The sequence below is a fragment of the Punica granatum genome, chromosome 5 (assembly GCF_007655135.1).
Source record: "Punica granatum isolate Tunisia-2019 chromosome 5, ASM765513v2, whole genome shotgun sequence".
Classification (NCBI taxonomy): Eukaryota; Viridiplantae; Streptophyta; class Magnoliopsida; order Myrtales; family Lythraceae; genus Punica; species Punica granatum.
In genome coordinates, this window is record NC_045131.1 from 6,769,574 (window position 1) to 6,792,267 (window position 22,694).

Sequence of the window (22,694 nt, forward strand, 5' to 3'; positions counted from 1 at the left end):
CGTATTTGAACTCATTTCCAATGGAAACCCTAATGACCGGAGGAATCGGCAACCTCAGCATGTAGCCACGTCCATGAATTGTCATGAATATTGCATGTTGACAAAACAATTAATTTAGCTTCATGACTATATATGTGATTTTGATAAATTCCTTTTTTTCCCCATTTTTTATTATCTCGTGATGTATATTTCAACCAAATACCGTCAATTCGATGGGTCCAAAAGACGTAAATTAATAAAATGGAAAAAGAGAAATGGAAAGTTGCATATTGTGGATCGAGCCAAAACATCAGTAGGCATCAACAGCTCAATGTTTTCTTGCACCAACCAACACAAGAGGCACTGCAAAGCAAACTGTCGAATTTATTTTCCGTCAATTCATGATGATAAGAAGATGTAAGTATACGTATAACTAAGCGTTGTTGTTCTGAAGTTTCTCGAGATATCTCACTCTCAAACGTTCCACATAAATTTCGAACTATGTGATAGAGACATTGATTGAGTTGCAAAACGTCGAGATATGCATGGTATAAACAAGAAAAATAGAACGTAGTGTAGTAACATATATATTGACTTTGTTATTATTAAGACATTCTCAGTTTAAATTTTGCAAGTAAGACTTTCGGTCCTCACAATCTAAAAGAAAAAGGTTTTTCTGCCCCATTTAACTATATCATCCACTTGGTCCATAAACCATAAAAAGAAAAATATAGGAAAATTTGGCAGTGGAAGGGCCGGAAGGAGACAGAACAGAGGCTTGGAACATGTAGTCGTACAATTTTTTTGGATCAATATATATACAATTGCCGCTTGTGTATATTAATGTGTTCTAGCTCCCCCTACTCAACACGTGGCCCGGTCAACTTTTGTCCTCTGAATTTGTTTGTGTTCTGGGGTAACATAATTATAACTTTGATTTGAGAAAGAGGACCATCACGTTGATAAGAGGTTTTAAATTCAAATTTTTGTTAATAAAAATTATTTATAACTTTTTATTTAATTTTTTTATTTTCTTATATTAACTGATAAGCTCTTTTATAATAATAATAATACATGAGAAAAGGAAAAAAGGACTCGCATGTATTTTTTGAATTTTTGATATTTTTCGAGTGATTTTTTTAATTAATCATGCATCTTGTTGCATGTCTTTGATATCAATCGATAATACATATGCACTCCAATTTCGCGGACAACCGGAAATTTTGAATATATAATTCAAATGTTATGTCAGATACATACAATGCTGGACTGATAATATATAATTAATTAGTAAAATATAAACAAGGGGGCGATCTACCCACGGGAGATGGAGAATTTGATCGAAGGATCGATGGATGTGAAATATAAGCTATATTAATGTTAGAGTCTTAATTTATGATTTTTTTTGGGCCATTTAATCAACATTCAACAGGTTATAAATCAGGCCAAGGCCTCTTTGCTGTTGATGTTTGCATTTACAAATATATATGTATATATATGCATGTACATTCAATTTTCTTTTACCCTAAAAACTCTGGTCAACACTGAAAATTCTTGCAAGCTTGAATTGAAAATTTTAATTAAATAATATAATTTCGCACACGGATAAATACAAAAAACAATAGCCAGGTGGTCAAATCTATCAGTTGAAACTTGAAATCCAGGGTGCGTGTAAATAGAATTTTAACTACAAAAAGGAAATATGATTTTGACCAATACAATATGTTAAATAAATAAATATATATATATATATATATATTATAAATGTTAATTAGCACGACCAACTGAAAACATAGCTAGGATTGGGCTAAATCGTGTCGTTGGCTTATCACTGCTGGGTTTTATTTGCATTGCAATATCATATGCTTAGAATATTTTCTTGGGTAATATTTTTATTTCAGTATGAGCGTTACGTCACGTACAAAGTAACGATGATATTCATCCACTCGAGCTACTATGCATGTGTTAGATCTCAAATGAGCTCACCCGAATTCGATATTAACTGGTCATTACATATACAAGACTGATATCATAAGTGCAGGATTCATCATGAATGATGATAGACTTATCAATTATATCATCATCAGTTGTTGTTGATTGATAATAATATTATTCCACAGACACCTTTGTGGAAGGAACCCATTTGGCTTCGCATGAAGCTGAATTTCCAGCCGCCTTAATTATGCAAAAGCTCCCAATCAAACTAGACAGCTTATTCAGGTTGGATCAATTCAAAATTGCAATTTAATTTATATTTATCCATTATTTTGGCTTTGGCCTGCTCTGAACTTTATTTCTATTTACGAAAATAATAAACTAAATTTGATAAAAATATTATCGACATAATCTTGTATAATCAATCTGTTTCTGCATCCACACTAAATTTAAATAAAACCATTATCGATGTAGTCTTGTATAATCAATCTGCTTTTGCATTCATATCTTTTTTTTTTTGCAAACCTGGGATGTCTAGACTTTGCTCGACTAATTCCTGGGGCTCTTTGAACCCCCAACGGCGCACAGAGCGGTTAATCACGCTTAAGGCCCTCTTGTGGCCCCAAGGGTATTCGAATCCGAAATCGGGTACAAATTTAAACGCACATTCATCATTAGGCCAAATCCATTGGGATTGCATCAATATCTTATATAGTCCTGATTCATGAATCTAAGAATCCTAATACTCTGAGATTGCATAATCTCTCGCTCCTTGGATCGGTCCTCCCGATCATCTTAACTCGTGCCACCCGATATTTATAACATTGAATTCTTTGTTTCCCCTCCTTTTGAGTTGAAAAAAAATTGAAAATTATAAAAATAATTAAGGTCCAGGTCAGTTTCATGCTTTTTTATTTTTCTACAATCACAAAAAGAAAAAAAGATTAAAAAAATGGAAAAGGTATGAAGGAAAGAAAAGAGATAATAATAGAGCTAATAATTAATTCAAGAAAATAGAAAAGGGATTATCTCAAAGATAGATAGAGAGAGAGAGAGAGAGAGAGAGAGAGAGCTCCTAACTCCTAACAAAAGCCAAAATCTCTCTTCCCTCACATAAGTTCCATTTGAGGGGTGGGTGGCTCTTCTGTATCATGTGTTCTTCTTCTTCTTCACCAAAAGATTTGGCAAAGAGCTAAAGAGGAACCTCTGTCCCTCACCAGATTCTTGAGCTAGCTGGGTTGATCTCATCTCTGCTTTCCCGTATCCCTCTGTCCCTCCAGAATCTCATGTAAAGCTGACCGTCATTTCTCCCCATTAGATTCGGCAGGGAGAGACAGGAAGGAAGCAGAGGAGGAAAAAGCTCACACCTTGAGGAAGAAGGAAAAGGATTGGAGAATGAATGGTCTCCCACATCCCGAGCCGGACGACTTGGAGTTTGTTGAAGTTGATCCCACTGGGAGATACGGCAGGGTACATATTCCCCCCCTCCCTTATTGCATTTCCAGCTTTGCTTTTCAATCTGGTTTGTTGGGGGCTGAAAGAGATATTTTCCCTTTTTGCAGTACAATGAGATCCTCGGCAAAGGAGCTTCAAAGACAGTGTATGGCTTCAATCTCCCACCTTTTGAGATAACCCATTTGGGAATTTCTTCGAAAGCTCAAGCCTTTAGAGATCTTATGTGTGAATTTAGCAAATTTTCGAGCTACCCTGTGGGTTTCTGCAGATAGGTGAGGTGCGGATTTGTTCCTTGTTGATGTGATTTGTGCGGTTGGTTGGTTCAGGTACAGAGCATTTGATGAGTATGAAGGGATTGAGGTTGCTTGGAACCAAGTCAAGCTCTACGATTTCCTTCAGAGCCCCGAGGATCTCGAGAGGCTTTACAGCGAAATCCATCTTCTCAAGACACTCAAGCACAAGAACATCATGAAGTTCTACACTTCCTGGGTGGACACGGCCAACAGGAACATCAACTTTGTCACTGAGATGTTCACTTCTGGGACTTTAAGGCAGTAAGTAATAAACTAAGGTGTTTATTCAACTTTCAACCGTATCTCGTTTTTCCCGGAGAAAATCTCACAAGGGGTTGTACTGTGGAATTTGGTTGATTAGGTATAGGTTGAAGCACAGGAGAGTGAGCATTAGCGCAGTGAAGCATTGGTGTAGGCAGATCTTGAGAGGGCTTCTCTACCTCCACAGCCGTGACCCACCTGTGATCCACAGAGATCTCAAGTGTGATAACATCTTCGTCAATGGGAACCAGGGAGAGGTCAAGATCGGCGATCTCGGCCTCGCTGCTATTCTCCGTAAATCCCATGCCGCTCACTGTGTAGGTATGTTAAAAGCTATTGCTCATAGTGCATCTCGTATTACTTTATTGCGAACTGGGACAGCGGGAATCTGGTCTTTGGGGCTGGGGAAGTGGACACTCATCTCACTGAAGAATCTTCACGGAAATAGTTCAGGGGAGAGTTCGATGTGTTTGAGGATGTCTTGTCTTGTTCAGGGACACCGGAGTTTATGGCTCCAGAAGTTTACGAGGAGGCATACAATGAGCTGGTTGATATATATTCCTTTGGGATGTGCATTCTGGAAATGGTCACTTTCGAATATCCATACAGTGAATGCACTCACCCTGCTCAGATCTATAAGAAAGTCACATCTGTAAGAACCTTTGAAGCTCTTTCTAAAAAGTTTCAAAAGATTTCATTTCTTAGTTTGGCGAAAAGGGGAGATTCCTTTAACACATGATGTGCACATCTCTCAGGGGAAAAGGCCTGATGCTTTGTACGAAGTGAAGGATCCAGAAGTTCGGGAATTTGTGGAGAAATGCCTAGCGACGGTGTCTTTGAGGCTCTCTGCAAGGGAGCTCCTAGAAGACCCTTTTATCCGACTGGATGACTGTGACACAGACTTGAGGTCAATGGACTATGCAAGGGAAGTTGATGATTTGGGTCCCCTTATAAGGGAACCATACTTTCATCAGAGTGACAGCCTATATGGTAAAGATAATGGATATGGCTATTTAGCGCAGAAGGAATGGGGTTATCATCCAGTGGTCGAGTTTGAAGCCAATGGGATCGAACTTTTTAACTATCATGATGATGAAGATGATGATGAGCAGTCTGCAACTGTCGGTATTTCCATTAAAGGGAAGAGAAGAGAAGATGGAAGTGTATACTTAAGACTCAGAATTGCCGATAAAGAAGGTTGGGAAGCTAGCTCTTGCTTTTCATAACTGATTTTGCGGAAAAAAAAAGGAAAATCGTTTTTCATGATTATATTGAACATAATAAAAGGAGTTTTGTAGTGTAATCATACTCTTATTGCATCACTGCACGGTTTGGTACGAAGTGACAAGAGAGCTGAATGGGATAAAATATGAATTGCTTTATCATGAAATCATTTCTCATTTCCTTTCCATACAAAAGGGGCCATTGGGTCCTTACTTTATCACCTAAAGGACCCACATTGGATCTTCTTTTTGGTAAATCCGACATTCGATCTAATCTGGATCGATTTGTTGGAAAGTTAATGATTATTCACTAATTCAATACTATTTGTGTGATTTTTTTTGCAGGTCGAGTTCGGAATATATATTTCTCCTTTGACATTGATAATGATACAGCACTCAGTGTTGCCACCGAGATGGTTGCAGAACTGGACATACATGACCAAGATGAGACCAAAATAGCAGATATGATCGATGATGAGATATCCTCACTGGTTCCTGAGTGGAGGCCTGGCCCTGGGATCCAGGAAACACCTCGATCCTCAAACATGGGCTTCTGCCACAACTGCGCCTCCAATCACACATCCATGGGCTCGCTCATGGAATTCCTGTCTCATAACCTCGGGTCCAGAAATTTGCACATTCAGTGCTTGGGATGTGCTTCAATGCATGGTCGATTTGAGGAGATCACTTACCAGGTCGAGGAGTCTGACCATCTTGGGACTGGCAATGGGCCCATCGGTTCAAGGAGCCAGTTAGACTATCGAGAAATTTGGGATCAGCATGAGAGCCGTGAACTTAGTTCTGTCGGGTCTGATCTTTGCTGTAATCACACTGATGAAGAGTGTGAAAAGTCAGACCAGTCAGTAGTACCATCTAAAACCGAAGGACAGTCCAAGTTGGAGAAGGAACTTGAATCATTAGCAAGAGATTGTTCGACTATACAGATAACAGGATCGGGCTCCTCTTGAGGGTGCCTTCTTCTCAAGAGTTTCTGAATGCTGGCAAGAACAGGATCCTGCAGCAGCTCAGGTGGCTCGTAGTAGGGAAATGAGGCTTGCTTCGAGATCCTGGACCAGTTATCGTGAGGAGAATTTTGGTTTGAGTGGCAGCCCCAATTCGGGAGCCCAAAGGGACCGAGATTGTGAGGCGGTGAATGAGGAGGGTTCCCGGGATTGCCAGCTACTTTGCTTCCACATTTTACTGGGGGACGGTCTCTCCTCCCGTCAATGCTGTTCGTATAAAAATTTGTGACAAACACCATTCTTTTGTAAAATCGTCTCATGCCATAGAGGCTGTATGATTATTGGAATATGAGTTGTATACATTGAATTTTCGTGCCGGCAATAGATGCAAGAGTCCATTGGAAAAGGTGGTTGTGCATTACTATTTGGGATTATTGATTATTTAGATTAGCATTAAGATATATTAACGCCTTTAAAATTATTGGTAATGTTCATAATCATGTTTGGCATGGTCATAGAATTTTGCTGGTAATTCAAATATGCTTAGAGGAAAATGGATTATCTTGAAAATCCAAATATGCTTAGCCAAACATAGTAATTTAGTGGATTCGGGAAATTTAAAATTAGATTCTCAGTAACTCACATGGATTATCTCCTACCAAACACCTTTTAAAGGTTTTTTTCCACCCCGAAGTCTCAAAATGACTATTCCTATCTTGAGCTTTACCCCTTATAATGTGATCAGTCTAATCCATTCCAGTCAGTACAGCAAGGGGTTTTGGCCTTTGGTAAGTTCCAAATGGTAGTGATGGTTTTGAGTCATGGAAAAGTGAATGAAGAGATTCAAGTGGGTCCACTTCTCTTGGCCTAAAATTGAATGATCAAGTGGGGATAGGTGGGGGAGTGGAAGTGAAGAAGAGAGAGGGTGGTGGTGTTGAGGATGAGGAGCATAGATATTAGAACCGGACCGGACCGGCCGGACTGGAACCGGCACTATGACCGGTCCGATTTCACATTCAGATCGGGAATGCACATTTAAATTCAAATCGGCCGGTTCTGTGAGTTCAACAGTTTACTATATTTAAATCAAAATAAATGAATGTGGTGGCCCTGGTGGAATTTGAACCCTTACCCCTCCACTTCACACCCAAATTATGACCATCTCACTAACCAACTAAGCCACAGGTCCTTTTCTACGTAACTATACAAATGTTATGTATTTATTATCAATTTATTTTATCTAAAGCAATAATATAAACATTTATTATATAATTAATTAAACATGCAATTCGACCCATCAAATCACCAGTTGAACCCATGAACCCATGTCCTACCCGGTTCGCTATCCGGTCTGGTTTGATAACACTAATGAGGAGTGATTGGATGGGCCCCACCCAGCCCATCATGCTCCTTGTCCAGACATGCATTGCCATGCTAAGTTTCACTGGTCTTCCACATGGATTGACAATCAATTTTTGTTGGGGGTGGTCCCACTCCCCATGACTTCCAACTTGTTATGTTCCAAATTATAATTCTTGTCTAGACCCGATCTTTCCAATCATAAATTACTCGATCAGATTACATAAGATCTTAGATTTTACGTATAAAAGTATTCGAATTTTACAGAATTCTCTGATTGCCCGTTCTTGGGGTACAGATCGAAGTCGTGGCAAAAAAATATTTGCATGAGCTACATTGGTATTAATAATGTGGGTGACTTGTAGCATAATTGTACTCCAAAAGCACACATTGTACGATGAGATTTGAATAGGACTTGCTAGGTGGCGAGCACTAACCCAAATGTCATGATCATCCTAGGAAGGAAAAAGATTGTTAATACAATAAGGTTGGTTTGTTAAATTTAATTTTTTAGGCTGTGAGATGGACCATTTATCGAGTTTAGAAATTGATTGGGGAACATAATCAAATTGTGATTAATATAAACAAAAAAGAAAGAAAGAAGGATAGAAGAAAATTACATTTTTCTTCTCTTAACTTTGTCTTACTTATAATTTGCTCCCCATCCCTTTTATCTTATGTCAAATTCCCCGAATCTAATCGCGTGCAGCTGTTGAAGAAATCAACAAATTCCAAGTTTTCTATTCAATATCGATCTAGTCAACTTTTGTGATACGCTTCAATTACGAGAGAGCATCGTGAGTTATAAGGGTATGATGAAAAATCCTGTCAAGGGAAAGAAAGACGCATGATTTTAAAATAGTACGAGAAATAATGGAGAATAATCTTTTCTTATACGTATCAATAATATTTTTTGTAGTTGACCCTTTTATATACAGTACATGGTCACGGCACGACAACTAGCGGGGATACAATTAATCGCGGACTTCGGGAGGGAAAAAGTGCGCACCAAATTGCGTGGAATACAGGAAGCTTGTCGAATTTGCTGGAAAATGATATTAGGATTGATGGTAATGTTTTCTACGTACGCATGTTAGGTGGGTGTTTGCGTGAGGCTTCAAATCAATTGAATCTTTACCACTTCATCCCGTAGCTTCCTTTTGTGACACAACTATATCCCGTGCTCTATGTCCACTTTATATCCTTTTGCAAAAATAAAGAAATAAAAAAAAAACTCTAAAATTAAACTATTAAAGGACCCAATAATTAGATTAGTAATTGATTGTTGTTAGACTAATTCAATCATTTACTCGATGAGATACGACACCTTTATTAGATGCCATATTGGAGAAACAATGGGTGATATTACGTTCCGGCAACCTGATTTACGCTAATATTTCTTCTACGGTTCTTTGGCCCAACTAATATGATGATCATATGGTACATTGGTAATACCGACAGATTTTAGATACAGATTTTAGACGAGCTGGTTTTTTCATGTAAGATACATAAAACTCCTTTGATTGGTCCTGTGGAATCGCATCAATCAGGCTTTGTGATTGTACGAGCGGATCTAAATTGGAGATTTTTCGAGGAAACGAGAATCGCGGCTTTAGTGTTTTTTCGACCCGAGAGAAAGAACCTTGCTTTATGACTTTGTATAGGCATGGATAAGCACTAATGGCAAAGTTAATTAGTGGCAGGCGGAGTCAACAGAGAACGATTGAACATCTTGATATGAATATTAGATGGAAAGGAAAAAAGAGGGAAGAGCCTTTCCACCTATGTCTCATAATGCGTTTATGATTGTGATCTTTTACGACATGAACTCAATCGTATATACATTAACTAGAAAAAGATAAAAGGAAGATTGCTTAAAATAATTTTTCTTTCTATCAATTTCGAAAGTTGATCTTTATGCAATTATATATATGCATGTATGTGTTACGGGATTGACTGGAATGGAGGTTGAGGAAGACAGTCGCACTTCCTAAAATTATAGTAATCTAAGAAAATTTACATATTATTCTTTAATTTTTGGTGAAAATACTTATATTCGTGTCTTGACTCATAAATTTAACTTTTTATTCGCCCCTAACAGTGTCATACCCCCTCCTTATTCAAATCCTAGTTTACTACTATATATATATATATATATATGTATGTATGTATTATGTGTAATATTTATCTTGCATTACTTCATATGGAGGATGCCTTTCTACTTAATGGTCCATCAATATCTTCACCCCAACCCTTAATTCAAAAGCCTATCCCTACATTTAAAAGGGCTCAAGAAGTCAATTCTTAATACAAAAATCTTCCTATTCAAAGGCATGCCAGTATTCTATATATTTAATTTCATTGTACTTCCCTTCTAGAAAAGTTCGGCTGCCGATGAACCTTTCGGCAACTGAGCTCGCCATATTTGATACGACAAGCAACTATAAAGGACTGGATCAGGAAAGCATATATATCGGGAGCAAGGTAATACGGGAATGATCATATATGGTTACAGATTTTTGCCCCTCAAAAAAAAAAAAAAGAATAACTTGTGTTAAAATGATGAAGAGGGACAGAAAACTTGATGTCTTTGTGGCAATTAATGTACGTGTCTCTTCTTTAAGGTTCAAAACGTGTTCTAAGGGAAGAAGACAATGTCCGTCAGTTGCCTCACAAAATTCCTGTGGCGTCCATTTCAGGATTTTTCCTAATTAATGGATTCTGAAAAGGAGAAGCACAGATAAGAAGAAGGAAGCAGACAATCTGGTTGCCTTGACAATAAATGGTTATCCAGTGGTGGAGGGAGGGGTCGTGCACCGAATGTGGTAGACAGCTCCTAGAACTCCAGACGGGCTTGGCAAGTCACATGCTTACGCAATAAGCAGGAGCAGGACTAGTAATCCGCGGCCACTGAGAATTCGATGACAATGCAGTTGATTCTTATCCGCAAGCCTCGAGATATCTATGGATCCAGATTTCCCTAGAGATCAGAACTCGTTTTCTGTCTCCTTGAGAGTGCAGAACAAAAACTTAGCTACGTGGGAGCCAAATGTCAATAGGACAGGCAAACGTTACGCACGCTTAAACCTGGCTGCCTCGTGCGAAATCCGCATTAGGAAATATCTTCACGATCGGGACCAGGAGCCCCGACCAATCTCTTTCAACCCAAGCCTAAAGAGTGGTGAATGTTAGGAATGGCTCCACCACAAAAGATGTTAACAAACTGACAATGCGAACTGCCAAGCAAAGAAGATGAGACACTGTTGTTCCCCGTCGTTGTCCACTATCAAACACAGAGTTCCTAGCAAGAATCAGCATCACAAAAAATTAAGAATTTCACAAGACATAACAGAGAATTCAAAGGACGATAGTACAAGAAACTTCTCCGTGCGACGCATGGGTCATGCCTCGCGTAACACCATATAACATGACAGAGTCATCCTCTGACTAAGTACCCCGCGCCTCGCCCTGCTTTGAAGGGAAGGAACTCGTCATAGTTCTGACCCAAAGGAGCACTGAATTTCGGTCGCATGCCTTAATTATATTTGAGCGGAAAGAAGTCGCCCACAGCTTTCCAGGAAAAGCCCACAAGCTTTTGGCGAAAGATGACTACATGACTGTAAGCATGTCACTAACAGGAATTCCACGGGGCAGGTACTCCCGATCTCGACTTCTTCCTGGATACGCAGGAGGTTGCACCCGTTACTTGATGCATGCTCGATCAAGGCTCCTCTGAATTTGACTTACGACAGCTCCTGAAAGCCAGTATAGTCTTAACCAGCAAACCTTCCTACAATATGTAGGAGCTGATGGACCCAAGATTTTCGCTTGATCTGCAGCAGACCACAGTCCATCCACGAGAACATGATGAAACACTCCATGTTATGCCTAAATCTAACCACCTCATATGAATCCACACGCCAAGGACCAGAAATCCCGATCAAATTTCTATCAACTCAAGCTTAAAAAGTCATAGGAACGGCTCACTATTAAAGATGGTAACAAACACAAACTATGGAACAAACAATTTTCCATTCTACAACCGTTTCTTTTTATGATAAAGAAGACCTCTTCTGGTTCTGAAGTAAAAATCTGCACTAAATACAACTTATTCTATCCAGGCAACTCCGACGATCGAACTTAGATCATAGATACACCTCTAAGCAGGGAAAGGAAGGGTGGCAATTACATACTATCACTTCCTAGGGGCCTCAACAATGGGTAATCTTCAAGCAGCTCTCGTTCCAAGAGGGTATCATTTTCCTCCTGCGGGGTCCACAACACCTCGACTGCCTGTAATGGACATCATCAAAGGTTCGTGAGAAAACAAAGTGAATGAATATAAAGATAGTAAAATCCAGGGAATGTTTCTGCACTCACTAATATTTTGCTAGAGTGGATGGAACCGAGCATCTGCAAGGCTTCCTTCAAATCTCCACTTCCATTAATGGCAGGCAATTTATGCACTCCTCTAGCAGCCACCAAAATTGTTATCTGGAAGCAAACTTACCGTAAGACACAGAATTGAGAAGGGTATTACTAAATCAAATTGTCACTTTCACCTTACAATTCCAGATTTTGGGAAAACTTGAGACGAAAAACTAACCACGATATATTTGTTGCTGATTCCACTGGATGTACAGGTGGTTGTGCTCTGCTTTCTTATGCCGTTCACGTTAACTGAGTGTCTCCTCATCGAACTTTCCTCTTTCTTCAACAGAGAATTGATTGAAGCTTTCCTCCCCATCCTCCATGCTCCTCTTCACGTCCACCTAAAGTAGAGTTCAGTAGCACGAAATCACATACGTAAGACCACAAATCATGAAATAGACTGTTGAGTACGAAAACCTTCAAGCAGAAATAACATTTAAAGACCTACTATCTACTGACTTGGGATTAAATCTTCTTCCATAAAATGACTTTTGGTTTCCATATACTTACAGATGAATAACCAGAAATGCAATAATCAGGATGTCGAAGCAAAGCAAGTGTCGTCTCTGCAAGAAAAAACAACGAGAAGAATAAAGAGATGCTACAACTAATTCAACAAGCATACATGTTTGCAAGCATGATGATGCTTGCTCAAAAATTGCACAAGGATCATGACAAGCACAAGCGCAACCTATTTTGAGGAATGTTATGAATGACCCAGCTTAGAACATATTGTATTTAAAAAATTCAAAGCTGACATTGTTAGAGTTAATTTCAAAAGACAGTGCTCACTATGATGGCTCACTCCGGCATCCTAAGAAGGAAAGGAAAATTTATTAAATCTAGAGAAAGGAAAATGGTAAGTTGGTCGGAAGTTTACCTGTCAACACGTAACTGAGTCCACTCAGGATAGATGTATCTGCAACGTCAGCAATTCGATTAAGATCCTCCTGTATCGACCTTGCCGTGCCTAATAGCCCTACCTAAATCAATTAGTTAAAAGAAATCTTAAGAAAGCCAAAATCTTGGGATAAATTAAGGGAATAGGTCCAGCGATAACCATTCCACCATTTCGGCGACCAGTCAATGGTTCCCTCACCAGCATCCATAGCCAATTTCCAACGCCAACCCCAACTATCTTAAAACACTGTAAATCTCTGTGCAATTGAAAAAACACTTGTAGACAACTCTGGACCTTGATCATGAAGACAAGTTCGACAAACAAATTCCTTAAAAACAATTCGAAACGGCCCCTAAAACTCCCATTTCAGTAATTTCTCTTTAGAGAAGGAATAACCTTCATATCACACGGGTTTGGTGTTCAACTCAAATTAAAAAATTCTCCTAAATCGACCGGCAGCCTAAAACAGTAACTTTAACCCCGAAACTTCTTCCGTTAAGGTCTATTAACCCAGAAACTGATCTGCGAACAACTCCATGAACAAGCTAGCCAAGTTTTAGGCCTTCTTCTTCTCTTGCTGCTCAGAGTAACAAGATCAAACACCCAATAGAGCTATGCGAGGGATGAAAAACGAAGGCAGACCTGCAGCTTGAGGACGCTGGTCTTCTCAGCAATAGTGAGCATGGTAGCCGCGAATTACATGAGGAAGACGAAGAAGAATCCATCCCCGATCATATCCGCTACCGCCGAGCTCCCGTACACCCCGCCCCCAGAAGATGAAGCCGAGTACAAGAATTCCAAGGATGAGGAAGACGAGGAAGATGAGGAGGAACTTCTCGAGGAGAATGAGCTTCCGACAACTCTGCCCCCAGAAGCAGCCAATGCGGAGCTGACATTGCAAGTCAGGAGCAGCCCGCAAGACTGTGGCCACCGCGGGCTTCTTCAGAGCTTCAAGGGCTCCGAAGATCTTGTCCACGAGAACCTCAACTGGGTTGCTCCTGCTCCGGTCGGTGTTGATCAGGGTCGAGTTCTTGGAGGGGAGGCAGCAGCTAACACCCAGCCTCGGGAACTCGTAATGGGAGTGGACGAAACGGAGAGGAGGGGCGGGGAGCTTTTGTGGTGGGGGCAGCTGGATTCATAAGTGGCGGGGATGCATTTCATTGGGTTTGATTGGAGGAGGCAGAGGGTGACCGCCGCCATGGTTGGCAGATTGAAAAGCGAGGATCTAGACAAGTGATTGGCTAGAGATTTCGGAGAAGAAGGGAATGTTTGTGGGGTTCGACTTCCTTAGGCGAAATTAAACGGAAGATGGCCCGAATATCTGATTTATGTATATATATAGATATAGATTCCTCTTGAATGTACTATAGCATGGACATATACAATGGCAGTCAACAAATATGGAAAGTGATAAATGGAGAATTGTACCTTATGATACATGCAGCTAATAGGAAAGGAGAAAAAGGAAATGATATATCGGACACTTAGGAACTAAATTGGAACTAAATTCTTCCTATACTCCCCCTTAAACGTGGATATCAAGAACGCCCTACCTTCCCGAGTGCCTTGGTGAAGATGTCAATGCAACCGTGTTGACACATGGAAGTGACTATGGTCTTGGACTAGTCCGTATAGTCTTAACCAGCAAATATTCCTACAATATGCAGGAGCTGATGGAACCCAAGATTTTCGCTCGATGCAGTTATAAAGCAAAGTGCAGCAGACTCCAGTCCACCCATGAGATCATGATGAAACACTCTTCAACCTCGTATGAATCCACTCAACATGGAAAGAGAATATCCATATGGCAAGTAAAAGAAATCCTGATCAAATTTCTTCCAACTCAAGCTTAAGATGTCATAGGAACGGCTCACTGATAAATATAGTGCCAAGAAAAGCTATGGAACCAAACAATTAGCCATTCTCTAACCATTTCCTTGTATGACAAAGGAGACATCTTCCGATGCTCAAATGAAAATTTTTGTGCACTATATACAACTTATTCTATACAAGTAACTCCAACGGTCGAATTTAGCTCATATGATACGCCTCTAAGCAAGGAAGGAAGGGTGGCAATTACATACTTTTACTTCATAGAGGCCTCAACAATGGGTAATCTTCAAGCAACTCTCGTTCCGATAGAGTATCATTTTCATTCTGCGGGGTCCACAACACTTCGACTGCCTGCATAGGTCATCATCCAAGGTTCATGAGAAAACAAACTCAAAGAATAAAAAGAAAGTAAATTCCAGGGAATATTTCTGTTCTCACTAGTATTTTGCTAGAGGGAATGGAGCCAAGCTTCTGCAAGGCTTCCTTCAAATCTCCACTTCCATTAATGGCAGGCAATTTATGCAATCCTTCAGCAGCCACCAAAATTGTTATCTGGAAGCAAACTTACCATAAGAGACCAAATGGAGGAAGGCATTGCTAAATTGAATTGTTGATTTTACATTTTCAAGAGTCAGTTTCCAATTCTTGATTTTGAGAAAACTTCAGGAGAAAAACTAACCACTATGTACTCATTGCTGATTCCGCTAGATGCACGGGCGGTTGTGCTCTGCTTTCTAATGCTGTTCACATTCACAAGCGTCTCCTCGTCGAACTTTCCTCTTTCTTCAATAGATAGTTGATTGAAGCGTTTCTCTCCATCCTCCATGCTCCTCTTCACATCCACCTAAAGTAGAGTTCAATAACATGAAATCACATACGTAAGACCACAAATCATGAAATAGACAGTTGAGTACGAAAACCTTCAAGCAGAAATAACATTCATAGAACTATTATCTACTGGCCATTCAAAAACATATTAGATCTTCCCATAAAATGACTTTAAGTATTCATATTATACTTACGGATGAATAACCAGAGATGCAATAATCAGGATGTCGAAGCAAAGCAAGTGTCGTCTCTGCAAGAAAAAACAACAAGAAGAACAAAGAGATATTACAACTAATTCAACAAGCATACATATTTGCAAGCATTATGATGGTTGCTCAAAAATTGTACATAGATCATCACAAGCACAAGTGTAGGAACATTATGAATGACGCAGCTGAAAACATATTGTATTTAAAAAATTCAAAGCTGATATTGTTTAGAGTTAATTTCACAAAATAATGCTTAATATGATGGGTCACTCCGGCATCCTAGGAAGGAAAGGCAAATTTATTAATTCTAGAGAAGTAAAAACAGCAACTTGGTCGAAGTTCACCTGTCAACACAAAACTGAGTCCACTCGGGGTAGATGTATCTGCAACTTCAGCAATTCGATTAAGATCCTTCTGGAGCGACCTTCCCATGCCTAATAGCCCGACCTAAATCAATCAGTTAAAAGAACTCTTAAGAGATCCAAACTCTTGAGATAGTTTCAGGGTAGAAGTCCAGCGATAACCATGCCACCATTCCAGCTACCAGTCATGGTTCACCCGCCAGCGTTGATGGACAATTTCCAACACCAACTCAGCTTTGCAAAACTATGTTAAAACACACTAAATCTATCTCTGCATTTCAAAAGGCGCTTGAAAACAACTCTTGAAATTGATCTTGAAAACAAGTTTGATGACGAATTCCTTCAAAACAATTCATAGTGGCCCCTAAAAAACTCCCACTTCAGTCGTTCTCCTTAGCGAAGGAATAGCATTCATATCACATGGATTTTGCTGTTCAATTCAAATTCAATATTTCTCCCAAATTGAACTGATCAGGCCTGTTCGAACACCTCCATCTACAAGATTGAAGAGTTTAAAATGGCTCCTAGCTTTACCAGCACCAGGTATCAAAACCTTCATTTTCCTTCCAATTCAATTCAAGTTCGAAACTTTTATTGCCTTGTTCTTCTCTTGCAGCTCAGAGTAACAAGAGCAAACACCCGATAGAGCTATGCGAGGGATGAAAAAGGAACGCTGACCTGAAGCTTGAGGACGCTAGTCTTCTCAGCAGCAGTGAGCACGCTACCTTCCGACCGGTCGGAGAGAAAACCTGAAACCAATATAAAAGCCGCGAACCCCATGAGGATCAAGAAGAAGCTCGATCCTGCCCCGACCCCAACACCGACAGCTGGACCCACGTACACCCCGCCCCCTCCGAAAGGCGAGGGCGCGTAGTATGGAGCCGAGTACGAGAACCCCGGGCTCGACGACCTCGTCGTATAGCTCCCCGAAGATGAGGAGGACCTTCTCGAGGAGAACGAGCTCCCGCCAACTCTGCCTCCCGAAGCAGCCAATGCGGAGCTGACATCGCAAGTCAGGAGCAGCCCCAGCAAGATTGCGGCCAGAGCGGGCTTCTTCAGAGCTTCGAGGGCTCCGAAGATCTTGTCGACGAGAATCTTAACTGGGTTGTTCTCGTTCCGGTCGGTGGAGATGAGGTCCGAGTTTTTGGAGGGGAGGCAGTAGCTGACGCCCAGCCTCGGAAACCCATCGCGGGTCCGGACGAAACGGAGAGGAGTGGCGGGGAGTTTGTGGGGTGGGGGCAGCTGGATAGGGAAGCGGGCGGGGTTGCATTTCAGTGGGCTTGATTGGAGGAAGGAGAGGGTGGCCGCTGCCATGACTGGTTAAAAACCGAGAATCTTGAATTGGAGGAGAGCTGTTGTGGTGGCTGTGCGAGCAGGGGCTGTATGCAGCGTTCGGACAAGGAGAAGATGTGAACCTCATCTCATCCACGACGCAGAGGCGGAGGAATCCCCATTTGATTGATCATTGAAGCCAAAAGGCCAACAGCTTCCAGACCGGACCGTCCGGTTCGTCCTAGAAATATTTTTTTTCGATTACAATACGATGCTCGTGACCTAATACAAAGAAATGAAAATGAAATCTAAATAAAGGGGCACGAGTAATTTCATTGATGACAATCAAACTCGAAACCTTTATATTACCATGTGAGAATATTAGCTATTACCCTACACCCTTTCTTCGTTTTGTGCAAGGAAAAATGCCTTATTTTGGGCCTCAAGTAACTTTTTTTATCCAAAAGAAAAGGGGGGAATTTTTTTTTTGAGGTATAAGATTGTTGTGTAGGGAAGCTGTCAAGATGAAGATTCTATCAATTCAGAAGCTGCAGCATAAACTGCGGGGTTCGAAGCTTGCTAAAAATCTAGGGATGCTGCAATTTATGGACGGTCTTGATTGTTTTTTTTTTATCATTTTATTACCTTAGATGAGTTATGGTTCTTAAATGGTGATGTATGTTTTTGATCATTTTATTACCTCATAAGGGTTATGGTTCTTAAATGATGATGTAATTGAACCGTGTACATATTTTTTGAGCTAAATAATAGAAGAAGACGCCACTTTTTTTTTTTAAAAAGAACCTTTATCATTTTCTTTTGAACAATTTTTAGTATATTAAAATAATACAAAGTACAAAAAAAAAATTGAAAATTGGAAGGGAGATGGGAAAGAGGGGTCTCATCAGAGGCCACCACTCCCAAGGTCTCCAGTGATTTGTGGATTCATTGGAGAATTGAAAAGGAGAATGATTACCATTGAAAAGACATAGATTAACATCTCCCAATTAGGGGAGAAAGGGGCCTGCTAACGGCCGCCCTTCCCCTTTTACATGTATCATTCTCAAGTGATTAACCATCTCTTTTCATTTTTTTTTCCGGTAAGTTAAAATTGTGAAAGACATTGCTCTCGCAATTTCAGGAGTTCGAGTATTAAAAGCTATTCCTTCTTTCAACAAGTGCGCTTCCTAGAGTTCGAACTTGTATTTTCTTCTTTACGGGAGTTAGAGCTACTTACTATTCAGTCAATACTTTTTTTATACCAATTTGTTTTATTTAGTAAACTAGTTTTATTGCTGGTGCAAGTTTCTTTTTAAGGAATGTTTGTTCCAATTTTTATAGTTTGAATTTAATGAATATGAAAAATAACTCTATATAATATGATTGATTCTAAAATTATATATATTTTACTGATAATTATGAACTTTACAAGTATTTTCAAGTTAGTCATTAAAATTGAAATTTGACAGAATATGTTTTTAGAGGTACATAATTTCTCGAAGAAATACATTAATCTTATTAGATTTTATGAATAATTTCTTATTTTAAATCATACTGCATTGCCGGTCAGATGGCCGGCCCAGTTCTTCTGTTAGACTGCCTGCGACAGAAACCCCAAACGAAGCCCAAAGGCCCATAGGCCCAATTTCAGGTACAGGATGTGCATGAAAACTTAATAACCCTATAAATGAGGCTAGGGTTTTGGCCAAGCTTCCACATCGCCTTCTTCCCGAGCTGCACACTGCGCCTTGTGCTCGACCAATCGGCGGCGGACCTCAGCAGGAGCAGAAGAGAAGAGAATCATGGCGGACAAGGCAGTGACTATTAGGACCAGGAAGTTCATGACCAACAGGCTCCTCGCGAGGAAACAATTCGTCAGTACCTCTCTCCCCTTCGCTGCTTAATTTTCTGCCGATTTTCTCTCTAGCTCTCTCCTTGCTCATTGCTAGCGGTAGGTTGACGCTGGGTGGCCTGCGGATCAGATCTTTAGCTGAAATGTCCGCTTTTGAATCTTATATCAGTTTTCGGGTCAGAAATGTAGCGCCATGGGATACTGTTGATGTGACTGATTTAGGACGGAGCTTCATTCTTGGTATTGCTTGTGGTAGATCATGAGAATCGTAGCAATGTGCTTAGGCTTTCGGAGTCAGGAAGATGATAAAGTTTGTGCCTTTATTTTCTTTCCCTAGCTCAAGTGATGATAAGATCACAATAAGAGTTCGAGATTGTAGAGGATGTTGAGATTATCCCCTTGACATTAGGAAATTGTGATGCTTTTGTGTCGACAAAAGTCAGGTATTTGTTGTGTGCTGTTGATCAAGGATATGTACAATAGGATTTGATGATCGAGATAACCTCTTAGTTCGCTTTGGTCGAATGGTTGTATCATGATTGCCTGATGTGAGTTTAGTTTCTCGTTGTAGATGGAGGAGTTAAAGAGTGTTTTGGTTTCTTTACCTAGTTATGCCGCAATTGACTCGAGCAGCATCTCGTAGTTCGTAGATGCTAATTGTCTGCATTATGAATGTGTAGGTTATTGATGTTCTTCATCCTGGGAGAGCTAATGTATCAAAGGTATGAATGGTTTATAACTATTTATTGGTCTACCTGCGGCCTTCCTTTTCTGTCCGACACCTATCACTTGAGAGCTGAGCTTATTGTTTGTTGAACTATGTAGGCGGAGTTGAAGGAGAAGCTCGCTAGGATGTATGATGTTAAGGACCCGAACTCAATCTTCGTGTTCAAGTTCCGGACTCACTTTGGTGGTGGGAAGTCCACTGGCTTCGGTTTGATCTACGATTCTGTTGAGACTGCGAAGAAATATGAGCCCAAGTACAGACTTATCAGGGTAAGATTTTAACGTTCTTTACTTCTGTCCTGCTCAATCTAGGCTTATGGGAAGTCACGAGCAATCTATCTGTTCTGTGCTTCTTCATTCTAAGATTATAAGGTGTTCAATATCTTCTAAGCACATATTGATCCGGTTGCAATTTCTGAATGGCAGAATGGACTGGACACTAAGGTAGAGAAGTCGAGGAAGCAAATGAAGGAACGGAAGAACCGTGCCAAGAAAATCCGTGGAGTCAAGAAGGTGAGCTAACTCAGAGGTTTTTCAGTGTTCTCTTTAAGTCATGCTGCTATTATTTTTTTCATACGCTGAATGTTTTGGGTCCATTTCTTGCAGACCAAGGCCAGTGATGCTGCCAAGGGTGGAAAGAAGAAGTAAGCATGTAGGTGTGTTAATCTCAGAGCGGAATGCGGGGTGTCAGTTACTTTTAATAGCAATATTTTCTCATGCTTAGAGAGCTTTGGGATGAAACCTTTGTGTTTCTGTTGTTGCACTTTGTGACCGATGCTCAGTTATCTTTCCCAATTTTGACTACTTGATCGCAAAGCAAATCTATAAGCTCAATCGAAGTTATTCATTGTGAAAGTTTCAGATTTTTCAGCGATAACTATATCAAACGAAATCCTACTATATGTGTAGTTGGTTTACGTCCTATCTTTGCACTGACACAACCATTGTCATCGTTCGGCTTCAACCTCTAACGGAAGTAGTAATTTCTGCTGAAAATTGTGAGAAGCTTGCATAATTAAAGTAACTCATGGTGTGAAGGAGGGTCACTTAAGATATTAATATAATCATTGAAAGTTTATATGCGATGCATCATGGATAATCCACGATAATAGGAAGAACTTATATGAAAAATTGAAAGTTTTGGTTTTTACTAGTGAGTAATGTTTTCACTAGTATTTTCGTCTCTCCATATCGGCTTTCCTTGGTCGATGGATCCTTTCATGGTTCAGTTAGTCCGAGCCTAGATTACACTCTATCCGCTCCTTAGAACACTTTGGTTCCCTGCAAATGGGTCCTTACGGTCGGGTTTTGGTAGTTGTAAGGGGAGAGATCTGTGATCGTATCAATTTGTACTTTCTAAGAGCTCTTGAAATTCTCGAGACATATGCAGGCATAGTCTTATTGTCGACCTCAGTGATTGCAAATCTGCAGGTAAATATTTATGGCATGTTTGTTTTCAGAATTAAAATCACAAAAATTTTAACTTTAATTTTAACTTAACACACTACGCAATAAAAATACATATTTTTCAATTTAAAAATTTTATTTAACTTTAATTCAATACACTACATAATATTTATCCTTTTTCATAATAAAAATTAAAATTATTTTAATTCTAAAATCAAACGTTGTTTTTTGAAGTAAGATGTTAGAGTAGGACCCGCAAATTTAGGAAAAGAAAATTTCTCGCTTTCAAGGTGAGGAGGACCTTCCCCCAGACGCCCCTTCTTCCCCCTTCCCTTCCTCACCTTATCTGTACACCTCACATCTCCTCCTCCCAGAATGGAACAGCACCATTAGCATTTGCTATCCTCCTTTTACATGGATTCCCTCTTCCACCCTTAACCTTGGACTCCATTGACAAGCTCGGACCCTTCTCCCTCTCCATCCATATCTCAGTCATCCCTGCAGGTTCGGTTGCACAACCACCATGGCCTCTGCAACGACAAGGCCCGCCTTCTTCTTCCACAGCATCTCCACCAAACCTTCCCCCACCCCGAAGCAGAAGCCGGCGCACTGCTCACTTGCCAGACCCCAGAGAGTCTCTTACTTCCGGTTGCTCCCCGGCGCCTCGAGACTGCGCCTTTTACCGCGCTCCATTGATGTCTCGAAGGAAGACACCCCGATGTCCAACCGGGAAGCCGAGGACCCTTCCCCCCCTCCTCCTCCTCCTACCCTCGAGGCCGAGCCCGAGTCTCCTGAGGAGAAGTTCGACAAGAGGAGGCTGGAGGAGAAGTTCGCAGTCCTGAACACGGGGATCTACGAGTGTCGGTCCTGCGGGTACAAGTATGACGAGTCGGTCGGGGACCCGGCGTATCCGATCCCTCCGGGGCTGCCATTCGACAAGATACCTGTAGATTGGAGGTGCCCCACCTGTGGGGCCGCCAAAAGCTTCTTCGAGAGCAAGAGCGTGGAGATTGCCGGGTTCGCGCAGAACCAGCAGTTCGGGCTGGGAGGGAACGCCCTGACGTCGGGGCAGAAGGCCCTATTGATATACGGGAGCTTGTTCTTCTTCTTCCTTCTCTTTTTGTCGGGCTACTTCTTGCAATAGTGGCAGTTGCAATGTTCCTTCTTCTTGTTGTTTAGTCTTCTTTGTTGCATCGGTGGTTTGATGAGAGAATATTAAGGCTGCTTGTAATAATATGTGCAGATAGAAAGATAACTCGCATAAGTACTTTGGGCATGGTGTTATATGATTAGCTCGAGAGCCATTTCCTCGACTCGTCAAATTTCACGACCGTCAGTGATCCTCGGAATTCGCTGACGGTAGGATACCTTCATTGTAAAGCTAAGAGGAGATCAAACTAAATCAA

The 22,694-nt window shown here is 40.6% G+C and overlaps 4 protein-coding genes and 1 pseudogene across 4 annotated transcripts; 3 read left to right on the forward strand and 2 right to left on the reverse strand.

Annotated features, from left to right (window-relative positions):
* The first annotated feature begins 2,961 nt into the window (after positions 1-2,961).
* On the forward strand, positions 2,962-6,529 carry LOC116208418 (probable serine/threonine-protein kinase WNK9). Its single transcript, XM_031541837.1, is given in 9 exon segments — positions 2,962-3,151; positions 3,233-3,384; positions 3,477-3,514; positions 3,696-3,923; positions 4,024-4,244; positions 4,418-4,575; positions 4,679-5,120; positions 5,492-6,106; positions 6,109-6,529. Coding segments are annotated over 8 exon segments (1,866 nt in total). The 5' UTR covers positions 2,962-3,151; positions 3,233-3,309; the 3' UTR covers positions 6,198-6,529.
* A 3,501-nt stretch (positions 6,530-10,030) lies between these two features.
* Positions 10,031-14,043, reverse strand: LOC116208359 (annotated as a pseudogene).
* Positions 14,044-14,604: 561 nt separating this feature from the next.
* Positions 14,605-17,473, reverse strand: LOC116208358. The gene is made up of 6 exons (XM_031541738.1): positions 16,710-17,473; positions 16,014-16,116; positions 15,655-15,710; positions 15,312-15,476; positions 15,071-15,184; positions 14,605-14,983 (listed from the first exon to the last, which is right to left on the reverse strand). Exons 1-6 carry the CDS (start codon positions 17,343-17,345, stop codon positions 14,891-14,893), a joined length of 1,167 nt encoding a protein of 388 aa, XP_031397598.1. The 5' UTR covers positions 17,346-17,473; the 3' UTR covers positions 14,605-14,890.
* Positions 17,474-19,004: 1,531 nt separating this feature from the next.
* Positions 19,005-20,742, forward strand: LOC116207252 (40S ribosomal protein S24-1). The gene is made up of 5 exons (XM_031540155.1): positions 19,005-19,177; positions 19,836-19,877; positions 19,981-20,151; positions 20,308-20,394; positions 20,488-20,742. Exons 1-5 carry the CDS (start codon positions 19,106-19,108, stop codon positions 20,527-20,529), a joined length of 414 nt encoding a protein of 137 aa, XP_031396015.1. The 5' UTR covers positions 19,005-19,105; the 3' UTR covers positions 20,530-20,742.
* An 842-nt stretch (positions 20,743-21,584) lies between these two features.
* LOC116207251 (rubredoxin) lies at positions 21,585-22,601 on the forward strand. Its single transcript, XM_031540154.1, has one exon. The coding sequence runs from the start codon at positions 21,812-21,814 to the stop codon at positions 22,430-22,432; it is 621 nt and encodes a 206-aa protein (XP_031396014.1). The 5' UTR covers positions 21,585-21,811; the 3' UTR covers positions 22,433-22,601.
* Positions 22,602-22,694: the final 93 nt, after the last annotated feature.